The 26,373-nt window shown below is 41.0% G+C and overlaps 1 protein-coding gene across 3 annotated transcripts in view; it reads left to right on the top strand.

Annotated features, from left to right (window-relative positions):
• The window catches only part of abl2 (c-abl oncogene 2, non-receptor tyrosine kinase), a 90,658-nt gene extending 70,551 nt beyond the window's left edge, over positions 1-20,107 (top strand). For 2 of the 3 annotated variants that reach the window (XM_062038363.1, XM_062038364.1), the window contains exons 3-11: positions 3,608-3,903; positions 3,995-4,267; positions 4,444-4,528; positions 7,491-7,668; positions 8,658-8,842; positions 8,924-9,076; positions 9,176-9,265; positions 12,394-12,576; positions 17,479-20,107. In XM_062038363.1, the coding sequence (XP_061894347.1) occupies positions 3,608-3,903; positions 3,995-4,267; positions 4,444-4,528; positions 7,491-7,668; positions 8,658-8,842; positions 8,924-9,076; positions 9,176-9,265; positions 12,394-12,576; positions 17,479-19,208 (3,173 nt within the window). In that variant the 3' untranslated portion in view covers positions 19,209-20,107. Of the gene's footprint in view, positions 1-3,607; positions 3,904-3,994; positions 4,268-4,443; positions 4,529-7,490; positions 7,669-8,657; positions 8,843-8,923; positions 9,077-9,175; positions 9,266-12,393; positions 12,616-17,478 lie in introns of all 3 variants that reach the window. The other variant, XM_062038365.1, reaches the window with a different exon arrangement.
• Positions 20,108-26,373: the final 6,266 nt, after the last annotated feature.

The raw sequence follows: 26,373 nt of genomic DNA, 5'->3' as shown, positions 1-26,373 counted from the left end.
TCACCTAGCGGCAGCATGTAAATACTAAAGAGTGCAGGGCCAAGAACCGAACCCTGGGGAACTCCGCACGTTACCTTAACATAGTCCGAGGTCACATTGTTATGGGAGACACACTGCATCCTGTCAGTAAGATAAGAGTTAAACCAAGACAAGGCTAAGTCTGACATCCCAATACGCGTTTTGATACGCTCTAATAAAATATTATGATCAACAGTATCGAAAGCGGCGCTAAGATCAAGAAGCAGCAACATAGATGACGCATCAGAATCCATCGTTAGCAATAGATCATTAGTCATTTTTGCGAGGGCTGTCTCCGTAGAGTGATTTGCCCTGAAACCGGATTGAAAAGGTTCACAGAGATTGTTAGACGCTAAGTGTTCATTTAGCTGCTGTGCGACAATTTTTTCAAGGATTTTCGAGATAAACGGAAGGTGGGACACCGGCCGGTAGTTCACCATGAGGTCAGGATCGAGGTTAGGTCTTTTGAGTAGAGGATGAATAACCGCTTTTTTGAATGCTAGGGGAACAGTACCAGAGGAAAGTGATAAGTTTATAATATTTAACACTGATGGACCTAATAAAACAAAAAGCTCCTTGATAATTTTCCCAGGAATTGGGTCAAGTAAACATGTTGTTTGTTTTGTCCCATTTACACATTTTAACAATTCCTCCAATGTTATTTCATCAAAGAGGGAGAAACTATTTTGGAGGGCGGTATCCGTCGTATATACAGTCGTATTTGTGTTAATAGAACCCAGTTGTAGCTGAGATGCATTGTCTTTAATCTCTTTTCTAATGACTTCAATATTCTTATTAGGGACGGCGTGGCGAAGTTGGTAGAGTGGCTGTGCCAGCAATCGGAGTGTTGCTGGTTACTGGGGTTCAATTCCCACCTTCTACCTTCCTAGTCACGTCCGTTGTGTCCTTGGGCAAGACCTTCACCCTTTGCCTCTGATGGCTGCTGGTTAGCGCCTTGCATGGCAGCTCCCGCCATCTGTGTGTGAATGGGTAAATGTGGAAATACTGTCAAAGCGCTTTGAGTACCTTGAAGGTAGAAAAGCGCTATACAAGTATAACCCATTTATTAAAGACAAAGACATACCCCTATCTTAACTTATATAAGCACATTTCTGTCTGAGTAACTAAGCTATTCATTTGTGCACATTAAACCTACAAGCTGTGTTCTCTTCAAGGGGTCGATATATACTTGGAGAAATATGACGCAAGTGTTTTTATGGTGCATTCAAGGACCGCTGAACAGAGGACAACACAACGCCACTTATCAGTGAAACATAAGAAACTTAAAACATGCAAATGTTGCTTTTCTAACAGTGTGTGTATTTATTTAGTTATTTGAAATAATAAAAAAATGTCATTGTGTGTATAAATACTTTTTGACCACAATACAATAAATATCGTAATAGTAATAACCGTGATCATTTTAGTCAGGTGATATAGAATGTTCTTATCGTTACATCCCTAATTATGATTAATCACATCTCAAAAGTATATTTATTGTAGTTCAGGAAAATTAATAATTTTGACCGTCTTACTTTTTACATTCTATTACGCAGGATAGAATGATGCTGTAATTACAACCCAGTTTTCCAACAGATCTCATCAATAAAGTGAAGTGAAGTGAATCATATTTATATAGCGCTTTTCTCTAGTGACTCAAAGCGCTTTACATAGTGAAACCCAATATCTAAGTCACATTTAAACCAGTGTGGGTGGCACTGGGAGCAGGTGGGTAAAGTGTCTTGCCCAAGGACACAACGGCAGTAACTAGGATGGCGGATGTGGGGATCGAACCTGCAACCCTTAAGTTGCTGGCACGGCCGCTCTACCAACCGAGCTATACCGCAATATATATATTGCATTTACTTGCAATTAAATTTAACAAGTTTGAACAGTGCATAAACAGAATAGGTTTGTTGTGAATTTGTGGTATCATAATACATTTTACAGAATAAATTGATGAGGACATTTTACAACTTTTAATAATCAAGAGCTCGATTGTAACCTTTCATTTGCTTTTGCAGGTGACAAATCTTCAAGCAAGGGGTTTTCAAAGTATGGCACAGTCCCCCGCCTCTCAGCGAATATAGCATGTTTGGGGCCATGGAAAACTAATGTTTGGGAGCATATTTAATATATAGTTTTTTCCTGTGTTCACCCCTATCTATTGACTCTTTTTCCGGAGGAACTAAACATATTTTAAACATAACTTAGTGGGTTTAAGAAATAATAAATGATTTAACCAGTTTGAGAAAAAAAAAAATCTTGTTCTTCTCTTTTTATTAATCTTTGTTTCAGTTCTTAATTTTTCTAAGCTACTGTGCCTCTCCTGACTTCGTCATACTTTTAAAACATCTAATGTATGTTTTTGTACAATCATTGGTTTATGTCAGGGATGTCAAACTCATTTTCATTGAGGGCCACATCGCTGTTATGGCTGCCATCAGAGGGCCGCTTGTAACAGCGAATAATGTATGAATTTGCCTCTGGGTTTCATTATTAATTTTATAAATTGTTTTAACTGTCGATTTTACTGTAAAAACGTTACATTTACAAAATGTTACCGTAAAATTGTGTTTTTTTATTTATTTCTTACAACATTTTTCGGTAACTATAAAAACAGTACCACTGTTTTGTTTTTTACGGACGAGGCTGGTGGCTTAGTTGTCAGAATTGTACTATTAAATTTACATTGTTTTTTTACAACATTATATTGTTAATGGAAAAACAGTACAAAGTTCCTTTTTTATTCTGGCTACTTAGCTCAGAATCAGAATAGTTTTTATTGCCATTGTTTGAGAACGGGTTCACCAACTAGGAATTTTTCTTGGTGCAATCGTGCAACATAAAACACGTATAACACAGAATAGGTAATAAAATGAGCTGTAACTGAGCTATCAAATCTTGTTATTGTTCATGTGCCTGATGGCCGAGGGGAAAAAACTGTTCAGGTGGCGGCAGGTTTGGGTCTGGATGGACCGTAGTCTCCTGCCTGAGGGGAGAGGGGAGAATAGTTTGTGTTAGTTAGTTAGTTAGTTAGTTAGTTAGTTAGTTAGTTAGTTAGTTAGTTAGTTAGTTAGCTGCCAGTTTTTCTACCATAAAAACAAATGTATCGTTTTTCCATTAATACACCGTTAAAAACGAGTTTTTACAGTAAAAATATGGCAGCTCAATCAACAGAATTTTAACGCCAAAAAATGGTAGGTTTTTTCAATTTACAGTAATATGTTATAAAGAACACCGTAAAATGTATTGTCATTTTCATTCATTTGATGGGTAGTTTGCTGTAAAATCATAAGTCAAGCAGATATTTAAGTATTTATTTTTATTTAGACAAAAAATGTTTGGAATGATAAGCTACAGTAATATTTGTTGCAATAATGGATACTATTAAAGTTTAGAAGGCATGCAATTTCAAGCAGTACATATATTTTTTCTGTCAAAATGAAAAAAATCCATTACATTGAGTGAGAAAATATTGACACATCATTTCCAGGTGTTTGCGGGCCAGATCTGGCCCCCAGGCCTTGAGTTTGACACCTGTGGTTTATGTAGTCTTGATATATTCCCTCCTGTGTCTATTATCTAGGCGAGAAGTTACGCGTGTTGGGCTACAACCAGAATGGAGAGTGGAGTGAGGTTCGCTCTAAGAACGGCCAGGGTTGGGTCCCGTCCAACTACATTACACCTGTCAACAGCCTGGAGAAGCATAGCTGGTACCACGGGCCTGTGTCGCGCAGTGCCGCCGAGTACCTGCTGTCGTCCCTTATAAATGGCAGCTTTCTTGTCCGGGAAAGTGAAAGCAGCCCCGGACAGCTGTCCATTTCCCTCCGCTATGAGGGTAGAGTCTACCACTACCGGATTAACACTTCCTCGGATGGCAAGGTAAGGTTATGTAAACGTTATTTATGAGTTGTTATATTAATATTACACTGTAAACTACGGCATCCAATAGTTAAACAATCACCTCATCTAGGTATATGTGACCTCCGAGAGCCGCTTCGCCACCCTGGCTGAGCTGGTCCACCACCACTCCACAGTAGCGGACGGCCTGGTCACCACACTGCACTACCCAGCACCCAAGTGCAACAAGCCCACCGTGTACGGTGTATCGCCCATCCATGACAAGTGGGAGATGGAGCGCACCGACATCACTATGAAGCACAAGCTCGGAGGAGGCCAGTACGGCGAGGTGTACGTGGGCGTGTGGAAGAAGTACAACCTCACAGTGGCAGTCAAGACGCTCAAGGTTTGTTGTATGTACTTTTTTGTTATCTGGCAATGGCCAAACATGGTTGTAAGTCACCACCTGCAGTTAGACTGTGGTATTACATACAAATTGAAATTGCCTTGTCTGTGGTATCTCCCATTATTATTATTATTAACGGTTGTTGTTTGTATTTATCTCTATTTCTTTAATAACAGGAGGATACCATGGAAGTTGAGGAATTTTTGAAAGAGGCTGCTGTAATGAAAGAGGTCAAACATCCAAACTTGGTTCAGCTTTTAGGTCAGTATCGTCTCTGTTTTATAGTTTGTCGTAACTGTACAACACCATTTGTCTCATATGGAACAGGGCTATAACCACATTCCTCATAGATTAGTCCCATATTATACTATTTTTAAAAATGTAAGTCTTAAAGGTCACACAATCGTATATTGGTTAATACCTAGCGTTGATTCTGAAATTTGGACAGGTTAAAAGTGCTTTTCGTAAGCTCAACTGGAAACTGAACTTTTTATGTGTCTGTGGCTTTAAAGGAGAACTGCAGTATTTTGGTAATTTTTCTTATCATTCACAATCCTGATGTAAAAAAGAACATGTTTTTATTTTTTTAATGCTTTGTAAATAGTAAATAAATGCAATCAATAGTTCGTTTACGATGGAGCCTATGGTAGTTTCTCTATTCTGTCTATAAAAGCCCTTAAAAAAGATATCCAAAAGCCTCCGTTAAAGTTTCATATACACACTATAACTACAAAACCCAAAACCAGTGAAGTTGGCATGTTGTGTAAATCGTAAATAAAAACAGAACACAATGATTTGCAAATCCTTTTCAACCTATATTCAATGGAATACACTGCAAAGACAACATATTTAATGTTTGAACTGGTAAACTCACAGGCGCCAAGCCGGGGAGCTAATAATAAGCCCACACGTGCTCGCCGCCTATTCCCCGTGGCAACTCCAGAATACATATAGTAAAGTCCATCTCCTTAAGGAGTTTGGTTCCAGAGCCAATGCTGTGCGTTAAAGGCCTACTGAAATGAAATTGTTTTATTTAAACGGGGATAGCAGATCCATTCTATGTGTCATACTTGATCATTTCGCGATATTGCCATATTTTTGCTGAAAGGATTTAGTAGAGAACATCGACGATAAAGTTCGCAACTTTTGGTCGCTGATAAAAAAAATCCTTGCCTGTACCGGAAGTAGCGTGACGTCATTGGTTGAAAGGCTCCTCGCATTTCCCCATTGTTTACACCAGCAGCGAGAGCGATTCGGACCGAGAAAGCGACGATTACCCCATTAATTTGAGCGAGAATGAAAGATTCGTGGATGAGGAACGTCAGAGTGAAGGACTAGAGTGCAGTGCAGGACATATCTTTTTTCGCTCTGACCGTAACTTAGGTACAAGCTGGTTCATTGGATTCCACACTTTCTCCTTTTTCTATTGTGGATCACGGATTTGTATTTTAAACCACCTCGGATACTATATCCTCTTGAAAATGAGAGTCGAGAACGCGAAATGGACATTCACCGTGACTTTTATCTCCACGACAGTACATCGGCGAAACACTTTAGCTACAGAGCTAACGTGATAGCATCGGGCTTAACTGCTGATAGAAACAAAATAAATAAGCCCCTGACTGGAAGGATAGACAGAAAATCAACAATACTATTAAACACTGGACCTGTAACTACACGGTTAATGCTTTCCAGCCTGGCGAAACTTAACAATGCTAACGACGCCATTGAAGCTAACTTAGCTACGGGACCTCACAGAGCTATGCTAAAAACATTAGCTATCCACCTACGCCAGCCCTCATCTGCTCATCAGCACCCGTGCTCACCTGCGTTCCAGCGATCGACGGCGCGACAAAGGACTTCACCCGATCATCGATGCGGTCGGCGGCTAGCGTCGGATAGCGCGTCTGCTATCCACCTCAAAGTCCTCCTGGTTGTGTTGCTGCAGCCAGCCGCTAATACACCGATCCCACCTACAGCTTTCTTCTTTGAAGTCTCCATTGTTCATTAAACAAATTGCAAAAGATTCACCAACACAGATGTCCAGAACACTGTGGAATTTTGCGATGAAAACAGAGCTGTTTGTATTGGGATGCAATGGTGTCCGGATACTTCCAATTCAACCATTGACGTCACGCGCAAACGTCATCATATCAAGACGTTTTCAACCGGAAGTTCCCGGGGAAATTTTAAATTGCACTTTATAAGTGCATGTGTTGCAATGTTAAGATTTCATCATTGATATATAAACTATCAGACTGTGTGGTCGGTAGTAGTGGGTTTCAGTAGGCCTTTAAGGTGAGCCCAACTATATCTAGACGGTATCTCTCGACCTCATTCACAAGCTCAGGCTCCTTCCCGCCAGAGAGGTGACATTCCACGTCCCGACAACAGGACTTGTCAACCAAGGACCGAGTCGCCGAGGCATTCGACTGCTACCCTCTCATGGACCACCCTGCAGGTGGGGTGTGTGTGGGGGGGGCGGTTCCACGTCTCTCTTTCGGGCTCTGTGGAGGAAGTCCCGGCCACCAGGCGCTCGCTGACAAGCCCCTGCACTTGGCCTGGCGATCCATAGTGGGGCCCCAATGTCCCTCGCCCGGGCGAGGTGCGGTTCCTCGATTTTCCTTTCTTCATAAGAGTCTTCTGAATCGCTCTTAGTCTGACCCGTCACCTTGGACCAGTTTGCCTTGGGAACCCTACCAGGGGCATGTAGCCCTGACAACATAGCTCCTTGGATCATTTGGGTACTCAAACTCCCCCACCACATTAAGTTGGCGATTCATGGAGGAGTAGTGGCCAAATATATTAAATATAGTTGTTCAAATAAAACCTCTGCTACTATTCTAATGTCGGTCGTTATGGTGGTACTTGGAAAGCCAAGTTTTTTCTGAGGTGGTACTAGGTGAAAAAGTCTGAGAACCACTGGGTTAGAAGAGCAAGCGCTTTTGAAGCAGAAAATGTTGGTTTAATTCCTGCCGATGACAAAAAATATTAATTAGGGGATAGTACACAGAGGGTTGTTTTATTGTGATTTTTGTTTTGTACTAAAATATATTTGATTAAACAATTTGTTTATCATTTATTTTTAATAAACCAAACCATGCATCTAAATAAATTCTAGTTTGAGTCAAATAGTACTAAAATTGTATCACACAAATAAAAAAAGGGAAAAAAATCACCACGCTGGTAGGAGTGAAGTATAATAAAGCTGCCTCTCCCACAGGTGTGTGTACATTGGAGCCTCCGTTTTACATCGTGACCGAGTACATGCCACATGGTAACCTTCTGGACTACTTGAGAGACTGCGACAAGGAAGAAGTGAATGCTGTGGTTCTGCTCTACATGGCCACACAGATCTCCTCTGCAATGGAATACTTGGAAAAAAAGAATTTCATCCACAGGTAAGTGATTTTAAAAAAAAAATCCAGGTGCCATTTCTTTGTGCTTTTATTTAGTATAAAACTCTTACTGTCTCATACTTTCAGCTTTTCAGGTTAGGAATATATACACCTTGGCTGAGGTGAAATATACAAAGTAATAAAGTATTAAGAAGATATATACTACAGTGTTTCCCACACATTCATTTATTTGTGGCGGCCCGCCACGAAAGAATTACGTCCGCCACAAATAAAAATAAAAATAAAATAAAATAATAAAAAAAATATATATATTTTTTTTGTCCTGTCCAGCTTCTCAGGCAAATCATATAGTTGATGTAGATGCCCATATAGGCTGTTGAGATTTACTTTACAAAAGAGAAGTGTAGGATACTTCTCTTGTTGCCTTATTTGTATTTGACCACTACTGTTTTCTGTTTATTTGTTACTGACTGTGGCAGGACACCTCTGCCTCTGTTTCACTTTATGTTGCTGGTAAATAATATGGTTGTAGTAGTAGGCTAAAGTTACATTATTTAGTATGCACTAATTAAAGGGGCAGAGTTTAAGAGACATTTTAGCTTTTATATTTTATAAGATATATTTTTTGTAAGAACCACAATTAATAAATATATTTCAGTGAATAACTTATTGTTCAAATCTGTATATAAATATGTACAAAAAGTGTTGTAATTATATTGTAAAATGGATGGATGGATAGATGGATGGATGGATGGATGGACGTTTAAAACAAAACTGTTATTATTAATTAGTAAGTATACATTTTTTGAGCCTTTTTAGAGAAAATCATATTATTGTAGTAAATTATGCAAATTACTCGATGTCATGGTGACCACGCCCATAGCCACGCCCCCACCGCCACAGGTATCTTGGCAGTTTATGGGAAACACTGTACTATACCTAAAGCTTGGAAGGAAGAAAGTGAAAGTATGGCCAATAAGAAGGCATAATGAATATTTTTCAGCTACTCTAACATCTCATTCCCTTCTCAGGGATCTAGCCGCAAGAAACTGCCTGGTTGGGGAGAATCATGTTGTTAAGGTGGCAGACTTTGGTCTGAGCAGGTTGATGACTGGTGACACCTACACTGCGCACGCTGGGGCAAAATTCCCCATCAAGTGGACCGCGCCCGAGAGCCTTGCCTACAACACCTTCTCCATCAAATCTGACGTATGGGGTGAGTAACACATCTCATGGATTCAATAACAGTATTATCACTGCACTTATGGTTGCTGAACCATATTGTGTTGTCCTGTAGCTTTTGGGGTCCTGTTGTGGGAAATTGCCACCTACGGAATGTCTCCATATCCAGGCATTGATTTGTCTCAGGTCTATGACCTTCTGGAGAAGGGCTACCGCATGGAACAACCCGAGGGATGCCCACCAAAGGTCTATGAGCTTATGAGAGCATGTAAGTAGATTTCCCTCCAGAACAACAAGAATTCTTTGGATTATTATGTTAATGCGGTCCTTACTTTATGTAGAATAAACTTGATTGTGTTCCTACCAGGCTGGCAGTGGAGTCCATTGGACAGACCATCTTTTGCAGAAATCCACCAAGCCTTTGAAACAATGTTCCATGACTCCAGCATCTCAGAAGGTAGAGCAACAGAATAAATGAGTAGGCTCGTCGATAGTTTTGAACAGTGGTACATTAGAACGTCTAAGGTTGAACACGTGAAATAATGCAAATATAAATAACTGTTCTGTTGCGATGATAAAATCCCTGGTGATGTAATGATACATGGGATCATGGTTCCGATTCCGTGCCAAAGTTGCGTGAGAAGGGTCATCTAATGTAAAACCATTTATGCAGATCACTCACTGAAAAGCCGAAAGATAGGGATAATGAAACAATCAATCAATCAATCAATCAATGTTTATTTATATAGCCCTAAATCACAAAAGTCTCAAAGGGCTGCACAAGCCACAACGACATCCTCGGCACAGAGCCCACACAAGGGACGTCGATGTGAATGACTATGAGAAACCTTGGAGAGGACCGCATATGTGGGTAGCCCCCCCTCTAAGTACAGTCCCTAGTGGATCCACATAACAGTGAGAGTCTAGTCCAGACCTGGGCATTCTGCGGCCCGCGGGCCGCATCCGGCCCTTTGTGCGTCCCTGTCCGGCCCGCGTGAGGCCAATTATAAATTACAAAATAAATTTTAAAAAGTATCTATGTCGAGTGTGCAATACAACGGTGCTGCTTTTGTTTTGAAAATCGTTATTTGTATTACTTCCGTGTGGACGTATGCGTGATTGTGAGTGAATGTGAACAACTGCAATTACAAAATAAAGTTGAAAAAACATCTATGTCCTGCGCGCAATACAACTGTGCTGCTTTTATTTTGAAAAGTATTATTTATGGGCGTGTGTCCGTGTGTAACCTGTGAGTGAAGGTGCACATGCAGCGACAAGTGATGCACGGTTTACACCCGAGACGCCAAAAAGAGAAAAGTTGATGAGGAAGGCCGTGTTTTCAACAACACATGAACTGCAAAGCAACGTCCCCTCACCTAAGGTGCGTGCCTGCGCAATTGCGCACTGCTCATGCGTCCGCTGCGCGCAGCAAGTATATGCCGCGCACCAAATCAAATCCCATCTGAATTCTAAACAAAATAAACATATTTATTCTATGGAATTTTGCAATGCAACTTTGAGTGACAGTGACAACAAGCGGCCCTAACGGTGTTCGTCAACACCGTTCAATTGAACACCGTTCAATTATTGTAACGTCTATCGAGATGCTTCGAGGACAGGAATTATATCGATCACTTTATTGAACAAAACTGTTTATATTCGGACATAACCACACCAAAAACATGAGTAAAACAATTCTATCTCGAAAAACTAGTCATTTTCTGCCGTACAAACCAAGCCAAAACCAACTTGTCATCTGTCACCAACACGCATAGCACTAAACCACTGGTGCGTTTAAGGCCACACAAAAAGTCGGACAACTCAAACACCACACAAAGTTACACTATGACTCCTCAGTCATACGTGTGCTTATTTTACTGTCATTTATTATTCATGTTAATTTATATATATTAGTCATGGAATGCTGTTACACACACTATGTTGAAGTATTACTATTATTATTATTATTATTATTATTATTTATCTTACGGTATATATCAAAAATAATATTGAGCAAAATTTAATTGAAATATTGTCGATGTGGCCCTCCAGCAGTGCTCGGGTAGCTCATGCGGCCCCCGGTAAAAATTAAATGCCCACCCCTGGTCTAGTCCATAGTGGGGCCAGCAGGAGACCATCCCGAGCGGAGACAGGTCAGTAGCGCAGAGACGTCCCCAACCGATGCACAGGCGAGCGGTCCACCCCGGGTCCCAACTCTGGACAGCCAGCACCTCATCTATGGTCACCGGAACCGGAATAACCCGGCGAGGGGGCAGAGGAGAAAAGAAAACAGCAGATCAACTGGTCTAAAAAAGGGGGGTCTATTTAAAGGCTAGAGTATACAAATGAAACATTGATGGTAGTAAAACTCATGATTTGGCATGCTAGTAACTCGGGTTGTAAGGTATACCGGCCGAAAATGCATAATAAAGAAGGAAAAAAAAACATATATAAGTCGCATTTTTGGGGGAAATTTATTTGATAAAACCCAACACCAAGAATAGACATTTGAAAGGCAATTTAAAATAAATAAAGAATAGTGAACAACAGGCTGAATAAGTGTACGTTATATGAGGCATAAATAACCAACTGAGAACGTGCCTGGTATGTTAACGTAACATATTATGGTAAGAGTCATTCAAATAACTATAACATATAGAACATGCTATACGTTTACCAAACAATCTGTCACTCCTCATCGCTAAATCCCATGAAATCTTAAACGTCTAGTCTCTTACGTGAATGAGCTAAATAATATTATTTGATATTGTACGGGTTCAATCCCGGCCTCTGGATCTTTCTGTGTGGAGTTTGCATGTTCTCCCCGTGACTGCGTGGGTTCCCTCCAGGTACTCCGGCTTCCTCCCACCTCCAAAGACATGCACCTGGGGATAGGTTGATTGGCAACACTAAATTGGCCCTAGTGTGTGAATGTGAGTGTGAATGTTGTCTGTCTATCTGTGTTGGCCCTGCGATGAGGTGGCGACTTGTCCAGGGTGTACCCCGCCTTCCGCCCGATTGTAGCTGAGATAGGCTCCAGCGCCCCCCGCGACCCCGAAGGGAATAAGCGGTAGAAAATGGATGGATTTTACGGTAATGTGTTAATAATTTCACACATAAGTCGCTCCTGAGTATAAGTCGCACCCCCGGCCAAACTATGAAAAAAACTGCGACTTATAGCCCGAAAAATACGGTCATTTGACAAACGGTGGATTATTACAGCTAATGTTCTGCAACCCAAGGTGGCATCTGACAACACAAGCGACAACACATTGAGAATTGATCTTTGGTGCACAATATTTTGTGCATTTCAAAAAGTAAATAAAACATGTATGTTAACTTGTGTGACTGTTTGATATCCTGTGTGAGCTGGAGTTGGCCACCCTTTGAATCTGAACATAAAGTTTTACAGGATTTGTGGAGGTCTTGTGTGATAGCACTAATGGCAACAGCAGAAACTGATTGTGTATGACTAGAGGTATATTTTCCGCCAATGTTGTTAAGCTTCATGGTTGTTTGACTTCAAAAGTTCCGTTTTCCTGTTACTACCTTTTAATTTGATTTGTTTCTCATTTTTCTTTGCAGAGGTTGCAGAGGAGCTCTGCAAGATGGCCTCCTCCGGTCAAAGCGGTCCCCTTCACGCGTTCAGCCATGACACGCCCCTGTTGCCTTCCAAATCTCGCACACACCTAAAGCACACGGAAAACAAGGAGAACATCGAGAGTGGGCTAGACGGGCGGCCAGACCACAGCACTCATGGCCCCTCAGGTACAGCTAGACATGCCTTCCTCGCCGCCAAGCCATCACGTGTACCGCATTACAACCTCACAAGTGTCCAAGGCGGCCTTGATTCGAAGAGCCAACTGCAGCGTCGTCAAGCCCGTCGTCTGAGGAGAAGGGCTGTCATTTTTCTCCACGAATGACCACCTTATACAGTCGTCTGTCCTTTTCCAGTCAACCAGTCTGTTCTTGGCAGTTCAGTAAAATCATTAAAATCATCCATCCTTTATATTTCTTCCATGAGAAAAGAATAAATGGCTCTGCTAACTCTTTCTAACAAACAAAACAACCCAACACTGACAAAATAGAAACACATGCAATGTTATAAGTGCTAATATAGTTTAATGAACATACAGAAATGTAAGGAAGTGCATCTGCCTGACATGAAAGTTAATTACCGTATTTTCTGGACCATAAGGCGTACCGGATTATAAACTGCCGATGAGCGGGTCTATTCAGGTCTTTTTTCATACAAAAGGCGCATTAAAGGGGTCATATTATGATTTCTTTCTAAATGTAAAACACTTCCTTGTGGTCTACATAACATGTGATGGTGGTTCTTTAGTCAAAACGTTGCATAGATTATGTTTTACAGACCATCTTCAAGCCGCTTTCTGACAGTCGTTTCAGGATGCGTTTTGTGGGCGGTCTTATTTACGTGGCTCACCTTCGACAGCGTCTTCTCCCCGTCATCTTTGTTGTAGTGATGTAGCGTGCAAGGACGGGAGTGGAAGAAGTGTCAAAAGATGGAGCTAACTGTGTTAATGACATTAAGACTTTACGTAAATCAACAACGGAGCAGCATCTCCTCATCCGTGGCTCACTAGTGCAACAACAACGTCGAAAAATTTGTGTCGTGAAAAACCGTCCGACCGGAACTCTCTAATAACTAAAGTTCCGTGGGTGAATTATGTAAACTCACTACACTGGAAGTTTTTAGCGCTTCCATAGCGAGATATAAGTTAGAACTTTAGACTACTTTATAGTACAAATGGCAACAGCAGAGGGTGAATGTCCCGTTACAAGAAGATAGTGAAAAAGAAGATTCTTATCGACTACGGCCTCGTCACGGACTACAGTGGCGGACTTGCGCAAATTTTCAGGACTTATGCAGCTCTCAAATACACATCAGCAGGTACCAGAAGGTAAGAAAAGTTGGTTTTGCATAATATTGTGAAACAAAACGCAAGATAATATGTCTGCTAATGGGTTCCATTTTAAACACCATAGTAATACTTGTATCTCTGACCACGGTAGCCGTAATGAGCTGACAATCCATCAAACGGTGCGGCTTCAAAGTCATACTAAAACATTTTGACAGATTTTTGAGTGCCGTGTGAAATGTTCTTTATTTTCAATGGAACATTTAAAGTTTTGGTGTTGTTTACTGGCGTCATATTGCAGTCTACACGTATCTCTTATGTGTGACTATCATCTACTGGTCACACTTATCACTACACCATGTACCAAATAAAATTGCTTCGAGGTCGGTAAGCACAACCAGAATTATTCCGTAAATTAGGCGCATTGGGTAATAAGGCGCACTGTCGATTTTTGAGAAAATGAAAGGATTATAGTCGGAAAAATACGGTATATTCTAAATTCAGAGAATGCTGCGTGCCTTAAAATCCTAGGGCCTGATCTACTAAGATCCCAAATAACAAGCTCTTAATGGTGGATGAAAACTAAAAAAGTGAACTTACTATTAGTGGGCATGTTGCAGGTGATCTATTATGAACGTGTGCACAATAACAAACACATTTAGCTTTGATAAAGCACTAAAGGAAAACATTTGCATATCCTCTAGTATTTTGCACATTCTGATATTCTCCATATGTTGTGCGGACTATAAAAATGGGACCCATTACCTCCCTGCTTGGCACTCAGCATCAAGGGTTGGAATTGGGGGTTAAATCACCAAAATGATTCCCGGGCGCGGCGCCGCTGCTGCCCACTGCTCCCCAAGGGGATGGGTCAAATGCAGAGGACACATTTCACCACACCTAGTGTGTGTGTGACAATCATTGGTACTTTAACTTTAACTTTAACTTAATATGCATGAATGCAAAAGGGCTGAATAAATGGCGCTTGCTATTTTGCTCATTTAACAGACGCAATTTGAGGTGCACAAGCCTAGTAAATCAGCTTTGCACAGGCTAAGTCTGCGCGTGGTTATGACACACAAACCTTTTGTAGATCAGGCACTAAGACTTTGACTTAGACTTCCTTTATTGTCATTCAAATTTGAACTTTACAGTACTGATAAGAACGAAATGTTGTTGCATTAGCTCGTTATAGTGCAGGATAAAAGAGCAATATTTTGCAGAGTGTTTGCATTTACAAAAGAAGGTGCAGATATAAAAAAATTACTGTACAGATAAATATATTGTACTTTTGCATATGCATCCATGTTTATGGACGTATGTTATACTGTCTTTATAGTCCAGCGAGTTAATTCGTTTTGGGGGGAATTGAGGGGATTATTATGATGCGTTCAAGAGTCTCATGGCCTGAGGGAAGAAGCTGTTACAGTGCTACGGAGATTCTCCAGTTTAGTTTTTCCAGAATACAACAATAATATCCCTTTGTCTCAATATTTAGATAGCTAACTACTGTAAATAGATAGATAAATGTAACTACTAACTATAACCTCAATGCTGAAAATAAAAAATACATTTCTGGTATAATGGCAAACTAAAAAGACCAATGTGATGTAAAGTAAAATAAAGATCATATTTTGTTGCATTTTACTAAATATTCCAAAGTCAGAACAGGTCATATTTGTGATTTCAGTTGAGCCCTTTATTTCTTTCTTTGGTAATAAAGTGTTAATCTTGTGTCTTTGTGATGTCAACAAGTCTGCCTGTATGCCTGTCTTTGTCCTCACTCTGTGCTGTCAGTCCCCAACCACTTTGTTGACTCTCCCTCCCTTGTCTATTAACACATAGAGCATTCATTGTACTATTACAATACACGTAAACAACCTCTTGATTCCAATAAAACTGTTTCTGTAATAAAAATTTAAAAAAGTGCTGGTTAAAAATTAATGCATTTGATCAGAGCATCCACAAAATGCATCACACATAATTGTATGCGGGGCATTTTTGCATGTGTTCACTGAATGTTTAAATTCAAAAATTGTTGCAAAAGTGCAACTGAAGTCCAAATTAAGTGTGCATGACTCGCATGGTTGTATCTTTTCATCCTGTACTGTCACTCTGTCAGGCTCATGGTGGAAAAACTGCTTTTTAGGATGCTGCAAGTGTCCGTATTAATGTTCATTGTTAACAATGTGTTATTAGTTTCTACTTATCCCATCATTTTTTTTTTAATTAATACTGGTATCATGTTTGTATATACAGTATATTGTGTCTGTGGATGCAGTTATGTTACTGTTTTTTGTTGTTGTTATTGTCCCTCTCTGTTTTGTCCCCACAATTCCCACATTGTTTTCTTTTTTCTTTCTATCCCCTCCTACTCAGGTCAGATTGCGCCAAACAGTAAATATAGCCAAACATTCAATAAAGTTAAATACAAATAATGCAACAAGAAATATTCTGCACTTCTCATTTGTCAAGTGAATCTGTACAGCAATTACAGACATCTAAATCAACAATATTATTTGCCCATGCGGCTACTAGACACGACCGGTATTAAAAAGAAAAAAGAAAAGTGTATAGCAGGGGTTTTCAAAATGTGAGACAGGCAGAAGATTTCAAGGGAGCTGCAGGAGCTTTGGAGTCGGGGGGTAATCAAACACACTAAGCCAACTTCAGTTATGACTATTATGCATTATTCATTTCAGTTTGACTTTATATGGTGAGAGAGTACACTGTCTGAGGTGAGAACGCCACAAGATATGCTCCATAATAGTCCTCGAAAAGAAGGGGACAGTATTATACAGTCACATCTCGATAAATTAGAAAATTGTGCAGAATTGAATTCCAGAGTTCAGTTAATACAAAGATACTAAATGAAGGATGTGGATGTTTTTTGGCAGTTCATTATTTGATTAAAGCGTCAACCAGTACAATATTTACCTTTTTGACAATTTTTCAAATTTTATACAGAATTTATTTATTATGTTTTATTTTTTTAAATTCCCGAACGGGACAAGCGGTAGAAAATGGATGAATGGATTATTAATAAATCCAACAAAATAATACCCAATAATACAATTCTAATTCCAAAACCAAACCCGCCAGCAACATTCAGAATAGCAATCAACAGAGCAATTGAGGAAAAACAAAACAACCCAAAAGTAGTCAAACAAAAATGTATGTTATACTGAATTTGAATATAGAAATGTTTTTTTTTTTTTTATTAGCTGTAAATTAAAATCAAAACGGTTTAGAAATACAATATTGTTTGGATCTTCTTTTAAAGGGCAAACTCCTCCCAGGTTATTTTGTTCTAATCGCTTGTGTGAAAAAGGTGAGGAGACTCGAAATGAAGATGATTCCACAAATGGACAAACAGTAGCAATACCAGCGCCGGAGAGAAGACAAAGTCTGGTGCTCTTTCTCGATGGTTCCTTTACACACACGCGTTTGTCCACCTTGCTGCCACCGCTCAATGAAATGTTTCATTCGTCCATTCTCCTTTTGTCTCGTTTCTGGCACCTCTTCTCATCATCCGAACCCAAGAAGATACTATGTGTGTGTATTCATTGTGTTATGTCCTTGAACAGAACAAAGTGAGCGGGCAGTGAGGCTTCCTGTGCATTCCACTCTGGCTCATTGTGCTACACTTTCGAAACCCCTGGTCTACAATGAAAAAAATCTACTTTTTTTTTTTTGCAAGGGAATGTGATCAAAACTGCTACTTTCCTGGTGAGCTCACCAAGGCTGTATTTCATTGTTTTAATGAATCCCTCTCTCTTCCTTTCAGGCTGGCCTTTGTTAGGAGGCAATGGACGCTCGGGCAGCTCCCCGGCACTGCCCAGAAAACAGCAGCCACGTGATAAATCTCCGAGCAGCTTTTTAGAGGACACACTGGATACGGGGACTTTCACACGAGACCGCAAGACTAGCTTCTTCAGCTCCTTCATTAAGAAGAAGTCGTCGTCCTCGTCCTCCTCGCCGTCCTCCCAGCACCAACAGAACCTTCCGACGCCTCCCAAAAGGAGCAGTTCCTTTCGAGAGATGGAGACGCAACCCCACAAGAAATATGAGCCTACTGCTGATTTTAGCGCCCCGCCTCCCCTGCCGCAGTCTGACAGTTTAGGGGGCTTCTCCGCCTCTCCCTCTCATGCCCAAGGCGAGCCTGCCCAGGCTCAGTCACGCTGCTGTGGAGCCGCATTTGGACAGAAGCCTTCTGGCGGAGGGTTTGTTTCACAGGTAACAAGCGGTAGCAGCTGGGGAGGACTTGCCGGCTTTTTTACCCCCAGACTTATCAAAAAGACCCTCGGGCTAAGGACAGGAAAGGCGGTCTGCTCAGGGGATGGTGGAACCATAGTGGGGGGGCCGAAACCGTTACCGAGGTCCAATTCTACCTCCTCAATGTCCTCCGGGTTGCCAGACCTGGAGCGTATTGCTCTGACTTTGCCCAGGAACCGCAGTGCTAAAGCTCCTCTGGAGAGGACTGCCTCCACAAGCTCCCAGCCAGAGAACGGGACCGCACGGCCCACAGAAACTCCGCTCAGGAGGATGGATGAGGGGACTGCACAGATCAGGGAAAGGCCCAAAGCCAAGCTGCTACCCCGGACAACTGCTGCAGGGGGGAGGGCCCCAGGGGTTGGAGGGGAAGTGGGGGAATCCGACGGGGGCGGGCAGCAAAGCTGGGCGTCCCCCTCTAAGACTTCTAGTTCAGCTGCTGCAGGTGCACAAACTCACAACCACAAAGTTCCGGTTCTTATATCCCCCACGTTAAAGAACAGCCTAGGAGACGCGCACCTTGTCGGATTGGACTCTCAGGGGAACCGTTTCAAGCTGCTGTCCGAGCACCAGGCGGACCGGGACAGGCCGCGGCTCGTCAAACCCAAATGCGCCCCGCCACCTCCGCCGACCCTCCGCGGCATGCATCCCTCTTACAGCAGCGAGGGGGATGAGCAGGTAGGAGCCACGCCAGTCCAAGTCAACGGGGACTCGTTAAAAGGTCACAAGTCAGGGCGATTGCCGGGAGGAGTGACCGCGTGTAGACCGACAGTGCCTCCTCCGCAGGTGCCTCCTACTTCCTTCCAAGCCAACACAACTCCCACCAAAATGTCCAACGGAGCACCCAGTGCCACATCCTCCACACACTCCAAAGCGGGGCTGAGGCGAACCAGGCAGCAGTCGGACAAATCGCAGCCGGAGCGCGTGAGCCGCGAGGCCCTGCTGGAGTGTGCCGAGTGCCTGAGCGACATCCTCCACTGCAGCCCCGAAAGCCCCTCCAGCAGCCAAGTCCTGGACGCCGGCCACCAGCTGCTGGACTACTGCTCCGGTTACGTGGACTGCATTCCCCAGATGAGGAACAAGTTTGCCTTTCGGGAGGTGGTGGGGAAGCTGGAGCTCAGCCTGCAGGAGCTGAGGGCCTCGTCCTCGGGGGGAGGTGGGGGGCCGAGCTGCGTGGGGTCCAACGTCCATCTAGATAACCTGCACAGCTGTATTAAAGAGATTAGTGATGTAGTCCAGAGGTAGCTGACACTAACGCCGCAAGATTATTTTATTCCTTTAATATCGTATTGACCAGAATATAAGATGACCCTGAATATCACACATCCTCTTTTACAAGTTTGTGGAAGAAGAGGGTGTTGTGACAAATTGATTTTTAATTCCTTTTATCCATCCGTTGGTATACACTACCGTTCAAAAGTTTGGGGTCACCCAAACAACTTTGTGGAATAGCCTTCATTTCTAAGAACAAGAATAGACTGTCGAGTTTCAGATGAAAGTTCTCTTTTTCTGGCCATTTTGAGCGTTTAATTGACCCCACAAATGTGATGCTCCAGAAACTCAATCTGCTCAAAGGAAGGTCAGTTTTGTAGCTTCTGTAACCAGCTAAACTGTTTTCAGATGTGTGAACATGATTGCACAAGGGTTTTCTAATCATCAATTAGCCTTCTGAGCCAATGAGCAAACACATTGTACCATTAGAACACTGGAGTGATAGTTGCTGGAAATGGGCCTCTATACACCTATGTAGATATTGCACCAAAAACCAGACATTTGCAGCTAGAATAGTCATTTACCACATTAGCAATGTATAGAGTGTATTTCTTTAAAGTTAAGACTAGTTTAAAGTTATCTTCATTGAAAAGTACAGTGCTTTTCCTTCAAAAATAAGGACATTTCAATGTGACCCCAAACTTTTGAACGGTAGTGTAAGAATGATTGATCAAATTCATATGACAGTTGTTGTAATCTTCCAATCAGCATCTTTTTCTGTTGTTTGCTACAGGTGCGTTCGCTAAAATAAACTCTGGCGTGTTTGCTCCACTAAAGCGGTTTATTTTGGTCGAGTTTGAATGCAACAAGCAAGCTGCTAGAGACCTTTTTTGAGAGAGGTTTCTGTCTGCTTGTTAAGGGACTTTTCAAAAGCACAAAAACCCAAAACCAGTGAAGTTGGCACGTTGTGTAAATGGTAAATAAAAACAGAATACAATGATTTGCAAATCATTTTCAACTTATATTCAATTGAATAGACTGCAAAGACAAGATATTTAATGTTCGAACTTAATTTTTTTTTTGCAAATAATCATTAACTTAGAATTTAATGGTAGCAACCCATTTCAAAAAAGTTGGCACAGGGGCATTTTTACCACTGTGTTACATGGCCTTTCCTTTTAACAACACTTGTTAAACGTTTGGGAACTGAGGAGACCAATTTTTGAAGCTTTTCAGGTGGAATTCTTTCCCATTCTTGCTTGATGTACAGCTTAAGTTGTTCAACAGTTCGGGGTCTTCGTTGTGGTATTTTAGGCTTCATAATGCACCACACATTTTCAATGGGAGACAGGTCTGGACTACAGGCAAGCCAGTCCGCACTCTTTTACTATGAAGCCACGCTGTTGTAACACGTGGCTTGGCATTGTCTTGCTGAAATAAGCAGGGGCGTCCATGATAGCGTTGTTTGGATTGCAACATATGTTGCTCCAAAACCTGTATGTACCTTTCAGCATTAATGGTGCCTTCACAGATGTGTAAGTTACCCATGCCTTGGGCACTAATACACCCCCATACCATCACAGATGCTGGCTTTCAACTTTGCGCCTATAACAATCCGGATGGTTCTTTTCCTCTTTGGTCCGGAGGACACGACGTCCACAGTTTCCAAAAACAATTTCAAATGTGGACTCGTCAGACTACAGAACACTTTTCCACTTTGCATCAGTCCATCTTAGATGAGCTCGGGCCCAGCATAGCCGGTGGCGTTTCCGGGTGTTGTTGATAAATGGCTTTCGCTTTGCATAGTCGAGTTTTAACTTGCACTTACAGATGTAGCGACAAACTGTAGTTACTGACAGTGGTTTTCTGAAGTGTTCCTGAGCCCATGTGGTGATATCCTTCACACATTGATGTCGCTTTTTGATGCAGTACCGCCTGAGGGATCCAAGGTCACAGGCATTGCCGTTTACGTGCAGTGATCTCTCCAGATTCTCTGAACCTTGTGATGATATTACGGACCGCAGATGGTGAAATCCCTAAATTCCTTGCAATAGCTGGTTGAGAAATGTTGTTCTTAAACCGTTCGACAATTTGCTCACGCATTTGTTCACAAAGTGGTGACCCCTCGCCCCATCCTTGTTTGTGAATGACTGAGCATTTCATATAAGCTGCTTTTATACCCAATCATGGCACCCACCTGTTCCCAGTTAGCCTGTTCACCTGTGGGGTGTTCCAAATAAGTGTTTGATGAGCATTCCTCAACTTTCTCAGTCTTTTTTGCCACTTGTGCCAGCTTTTTGGAAACATGTTGCTGGCATCAAATTCCAAATGAGCTAATATTTGCAAACCATAAAGTTTACCAGTTCGAACTTTAAATATATTGTCTTTGCAGTCTGTTCAATTGAATATAGGTTGAAAATTATTTGCAAATCATTGTATTCTCTTTTTATTTACCATTTACACAACGTGCCAACTTCACTGGTTTTGGGTTTTGCATTTCTTAGAAGCTTTGTGAAATTTAACAGAATATAGAAATATCCTATGTTCTCAACACATTAGAGAGCACTTTGCTTTGGAAATGTTGAGGTTTGTCGCATAATATGCATACAATCTTTACTGTGTGGACTTTGGTCCCATGAAGCCATGCAAACTGCACCAACTATCCCTTTTTTTTCTTTTTTATTATCAGGACCAGCGTACCGAACCACAAGTGTCAACACAACCAATATTAAAGGGTGACAAAGATTTCAGAGAAACCAAGTTGCCCTGCAGTGTTCTATTGGTTTGCATTTATAAATCCCAAGATTGTTGTTTTTTATGGTGAATATACTCATATTCGGGTCAATGCGGTACCTTTGGGAGGATGCGGTGATGAAATTAGAACAGTGTGTTAAGTACCTCAGAGAAATTTGTACTGTTTACAAACATAATTACAAACTTAATGTGGTGAAATGAATGTCAAGTGTGGGTCACCAGCACAGATTGTTACGAAAGTGAACGCTCACTCTGCTTGTGTACGTGTGTCTGTTAGTTGTGAGCAGCCCTACTGACTACACCAGACCCGATTCTCAATCAACACCGTCTATGTTGGCTGCAAGCAAGGAGTGAACTCAACTTTGCCTCAACGGCTTATTAAAGTTAAAGTACCAATGATTGTCACACACACACACACTAGGTGTGGTGAAATGTGTCCTCTGCACTTGACCCATCCCCTTGTTCACCCCCTAGGAGGTGAGGGGAGCAGTGGGCAGCAGCGGTGGCCGCGCCCGGGAATCATTTTGTTGATTTAACCTCCAATTCCAACCCTTGATGCTGAGTGCCAAGCAGGGAGGTAATGGGTCCCATTTTTATAGTCTTTGGTATGAACTCACAACCTACCGATCTCAGGGCGGACACTCTAACCGCTAGGCCACTGAGAAGCTATAATCTGACTATAATCTAATCATTAATCGACAATGAAGCCCACCAACATATGAATCGATTATTATGCCCATCCTTAGCTTAAAATAAATGTCCAATGGGCAATATTGTAGTCGTCTTCATCCATGCATCGTTTTGGTTTTTTTTTGTATCGTAGGAAAATCCAAATGAAGCATGACACACAACACAGGTCACTTAATCGTAAATAGAAGACCAGAAACCTATTTTGCAAAACCCAAAACCAGTGAAGTTGGCACGTTGTGTAATTCGTAAATAAAAATAGAATACAATGATTTGCAAATCCTTTTCAACTTATATTCAATTGAATAGACTGCAAAGACAAGATATTTAATGTTTGAACTGAGAAACATGTTTTTTTTTTGCAAATAATCATTAACTTAGAATTTAATGGCAGCAACACATTGCAAACAAGTTGGCACAGGGGCATTTTTACCACTGTGTTACATGGCCTTTCCTTTTAACAACACTCAGTAAACGTTTGGGAACTGAGGAGACACATTTTTGAAGCTTTTCAGGTGGAATTTTTTCCCATTCTTGCTTGATGTACAGCTTAAGTTGTTCAACAGTCTGGGGTCTCCTTTGTGGTATTTTAGGCTTCATAATGCGCCACATATTTTCAATGGGAGACAGGTCTGGACTACAGGCAGGCCAGTCTAGTACCCGCACTCTTTTACTATGAAGCCAAGCTGTTGTAACACCTGCAGAAGGTAGCTTGGCATTGTCTTGCTGAAATAAGCATGATAACGTTGCTTGGATGGCAACATATGTTGCTCCAAATCCTGTATGTACCTTTCAGCATTAATGGTGCCTTCACAGATGTGTAAGTTACCCATGTCTTGGGCACTAATACACCCCCATACCATCACACATGTTGGCTTTTCCACTTTGCGCCTATAGCAATCCGGATGATTCTTTTCCTCTTTGTTCGACAGTTTCCGAAAACAATTTGAAATGTGGACTCGTCAGACCACAGAACACTTTTCCACTTTGCATCAGTCCATCTCAGATGACCTCAGGCCCAGCAAAGCCGGCTGCGTTTCTGGGTGTTGTTGATAAATGGCTTTCGCTTTGCGTAATAGAGTTTTAACTTGCACTTACAGATATAGCGACCAACTGTAGTTACTGACAGTGGTTTTCTGAAGTGTTCCGAGCCCATGTCATGCCAGCTTTTTTGAAACATGTTGCAGGCATCAAATTCCAAATGAGGTAATATTTGCAAAAATTAAAGTTTCTCATTTCAAACATTAAGTATCTTGTCTTTGCAGTCTATTCAATTGAATATAGGTTGAAAAGGATTTGCAAATCATTGTATTCTGTTTTTATTTACCATTTACACAATGTGCCGACTTCACTGGTTTTGTATTTTGTATTTCAACCTGGTATGTTTTCTTTTATGCAGAGTGTTTCCGTCCCCTCTTCTGGCCTTAAATGAATTTCTCACCTGCCAAGTCCCTCAAAAGCATTTCAGTATTTCAAACGGGGTCATTTTGTTTTTTTCCCGCACAACACTTTATCTTTGCTGAGCAAAAACAGACTCAACAGGAGCACAGGGTAGCACTTGCACAAGCAGGCCAATTAAGGACAGCTTTTTTTGTTTCTTTTTTTTATCAAGTGTCCTTGCTAGTTATGGACGGTGCAGGACTCAAAATGTACATGGTGGACATGCCTTCCATGTCTTCAGTGTATGAAACCTATCCTAAACACCCCAATCACACAGTACAGGACTTCTCTCACAGACAAATTGCAGTATGTCTTCAGCACATTTGTACATGTATTTGATTTAAGGAAAAAATATTTCTAGAATGTTTATGTATGAACTTGAATTTTTAAATTATTGTTTTTTTTTATTAATTAAAAGCACAAAGCTATTTTGGCGGGGGGGGAAAATATGTAAATACTACTTGTTTTATTTCATAACAAATCATTTATGTGCAGCCACAAAGTAAAGAGTTTTAGACTGCGGCCTATCCATCTGAATATCTACTTTTTGAATGTATTATTCAATTCATCATCAGTGAATATCTCATCTTTTAAGGTGCCATTTAATTTAACTTTTCTTTTCTTTTCTTTTTTTACCTTTATTCACTGAATTTTTGGTCACAATATGCAAGTCGGAGCTGCTCTGTTTTATTGAGCACAAGTTGCAAGTATTGTACATGTATGCACACACGCAGCCTAATGTACACTGGATACATATAACATGGTGCATTTACACAAATGTCTGTAAGTCTCAAATATTAATGTTCTTTTTTTCAGATATTCTTGCTGCCTTTTGTGAGAAAACTTGCAAGAATACACAGCATGTCATGTGCCATATTTCCTTTGCTACGTCATAACCTTGTTTTCACCTGATTTCGTGTGGACTTTCTGTATCTGCACTGCAACTACAACATTTCCCCACTGTGGGATGAATAAAGTCCATCCTATCCTAATTACAACTCAATCCTGAGCTGCTGTGCTGTCTGAAATTAATCAGTTCAAAGTAGTTGTGATCATCTCTTTGAATTAAAGCCTTATCAAAGATTGAAATAAACCGGGTATAAGTCACCCTTCACACACATTAGAGTGATAATAAATGCATGAACATGCTCTGCAGCTGACAGGCACACATGATACCAAAGTGGTACACGTGCATTGAGAGCTCACAGGCAGACAGGCTATGATAGAAAATGAATTTAAAAAAAAAAAAGAAAACCTGTTTAACTTTCATATTGTGCAAATATTGCAAATTATATATTTGTCTTTTATTTAAAAGGTCACATATTTCAATGTGAAGTTTTGCTCACCAGAGTTGATTATTTTGTAAATAATAAAGATATTGAGTATTGTATCCCTTTGATTATTGTATTGATCAGTTGTTATAGAACCAATATGTGACACGATTTGACTGTATATTCAAGAATTAAGTATTCCGTGAAAATAAACTTGTTAGAATATACATATAGTATAACAATATACACTACCTGTTTACATACATAGTTTGTCAAAAAAAACATTCATGAAGTTTGGTTCTTTTATGAATTTATTATGGGTCTACTGAAAATGTGACCTAATCTGCTGGGTCAAAAGTATACATACTAATTAATATTAATATTTGGTTACATGTCCCTTGGCAAGTTTCACTGCAATAAGGTGCTTTTGGTAGCCATCCACAAGCTTCTGGTTGGATTTTTGACCACTCCTCTTGACAAAATTGGTGCAGTCCAGCTAAATTTGTTGGTTTTCTGACATGGACTTGTTTCCTCAGCATTGTTCACATGTTCTCAATGGGGTTTATGTCAGGTATTTTGGGAAGGCCAATCCAAAACTTTAATTCTAGCCTGATTTAGCCATTCTTTTACCACTTTTGACGTGTGTTTGGGGTCATTGTCCTGTTGGAACACCCAACTGCGCCCAAGACCCAACCTCCGGGCTGATGATTTTAGGTTGTCCTGAAGAATTTGGAGGTAATCCTCCTTTTTCATTGTCCCATTTACTCTCTGTAAAGCACCAGTTCCATTGGCAGCAAAACAGTTTTTTTTGTTCAAATTCAAGACAAAGTTATATGTTTTTTTTTTTACTGGTGCACAAAATGAACGGTGCATGAACATCACCTTGTTCAAAGAACAACATTAATACAGTGCATGAACTCACAACAAATTACACGCCTGCAAATCAGTGTGACTTCTGCTGTTGCCTTTGAGAGACCAGTTCAGATATGCGCCTTGGCAAGAGCCACTCTCATATCATTTCTTCGTTTTTATGTCCAGCATCCTCG

Source organism: Entelurus aequoreus, linkage group LG27 (assembly GCF_033978785.1).
Source record: "Entelurus aequoreus isolate RoL-2023_Sb linkage group LG27, RoL_Eaeq_v1.1, whole genome shotgun sequence".
Lineage (NCBI taxonomy): Eukaryota > Metazoa > Chordata > Actinopteri > Syngnathiformes > Syngnathidae > Entelurus > Entelurus aequoreus.
The sequence above is the reverse complement of the archived record's forward strand: the minus strand, read 5'-3'. Positions and strand labels throughout refer to the sequence as shown.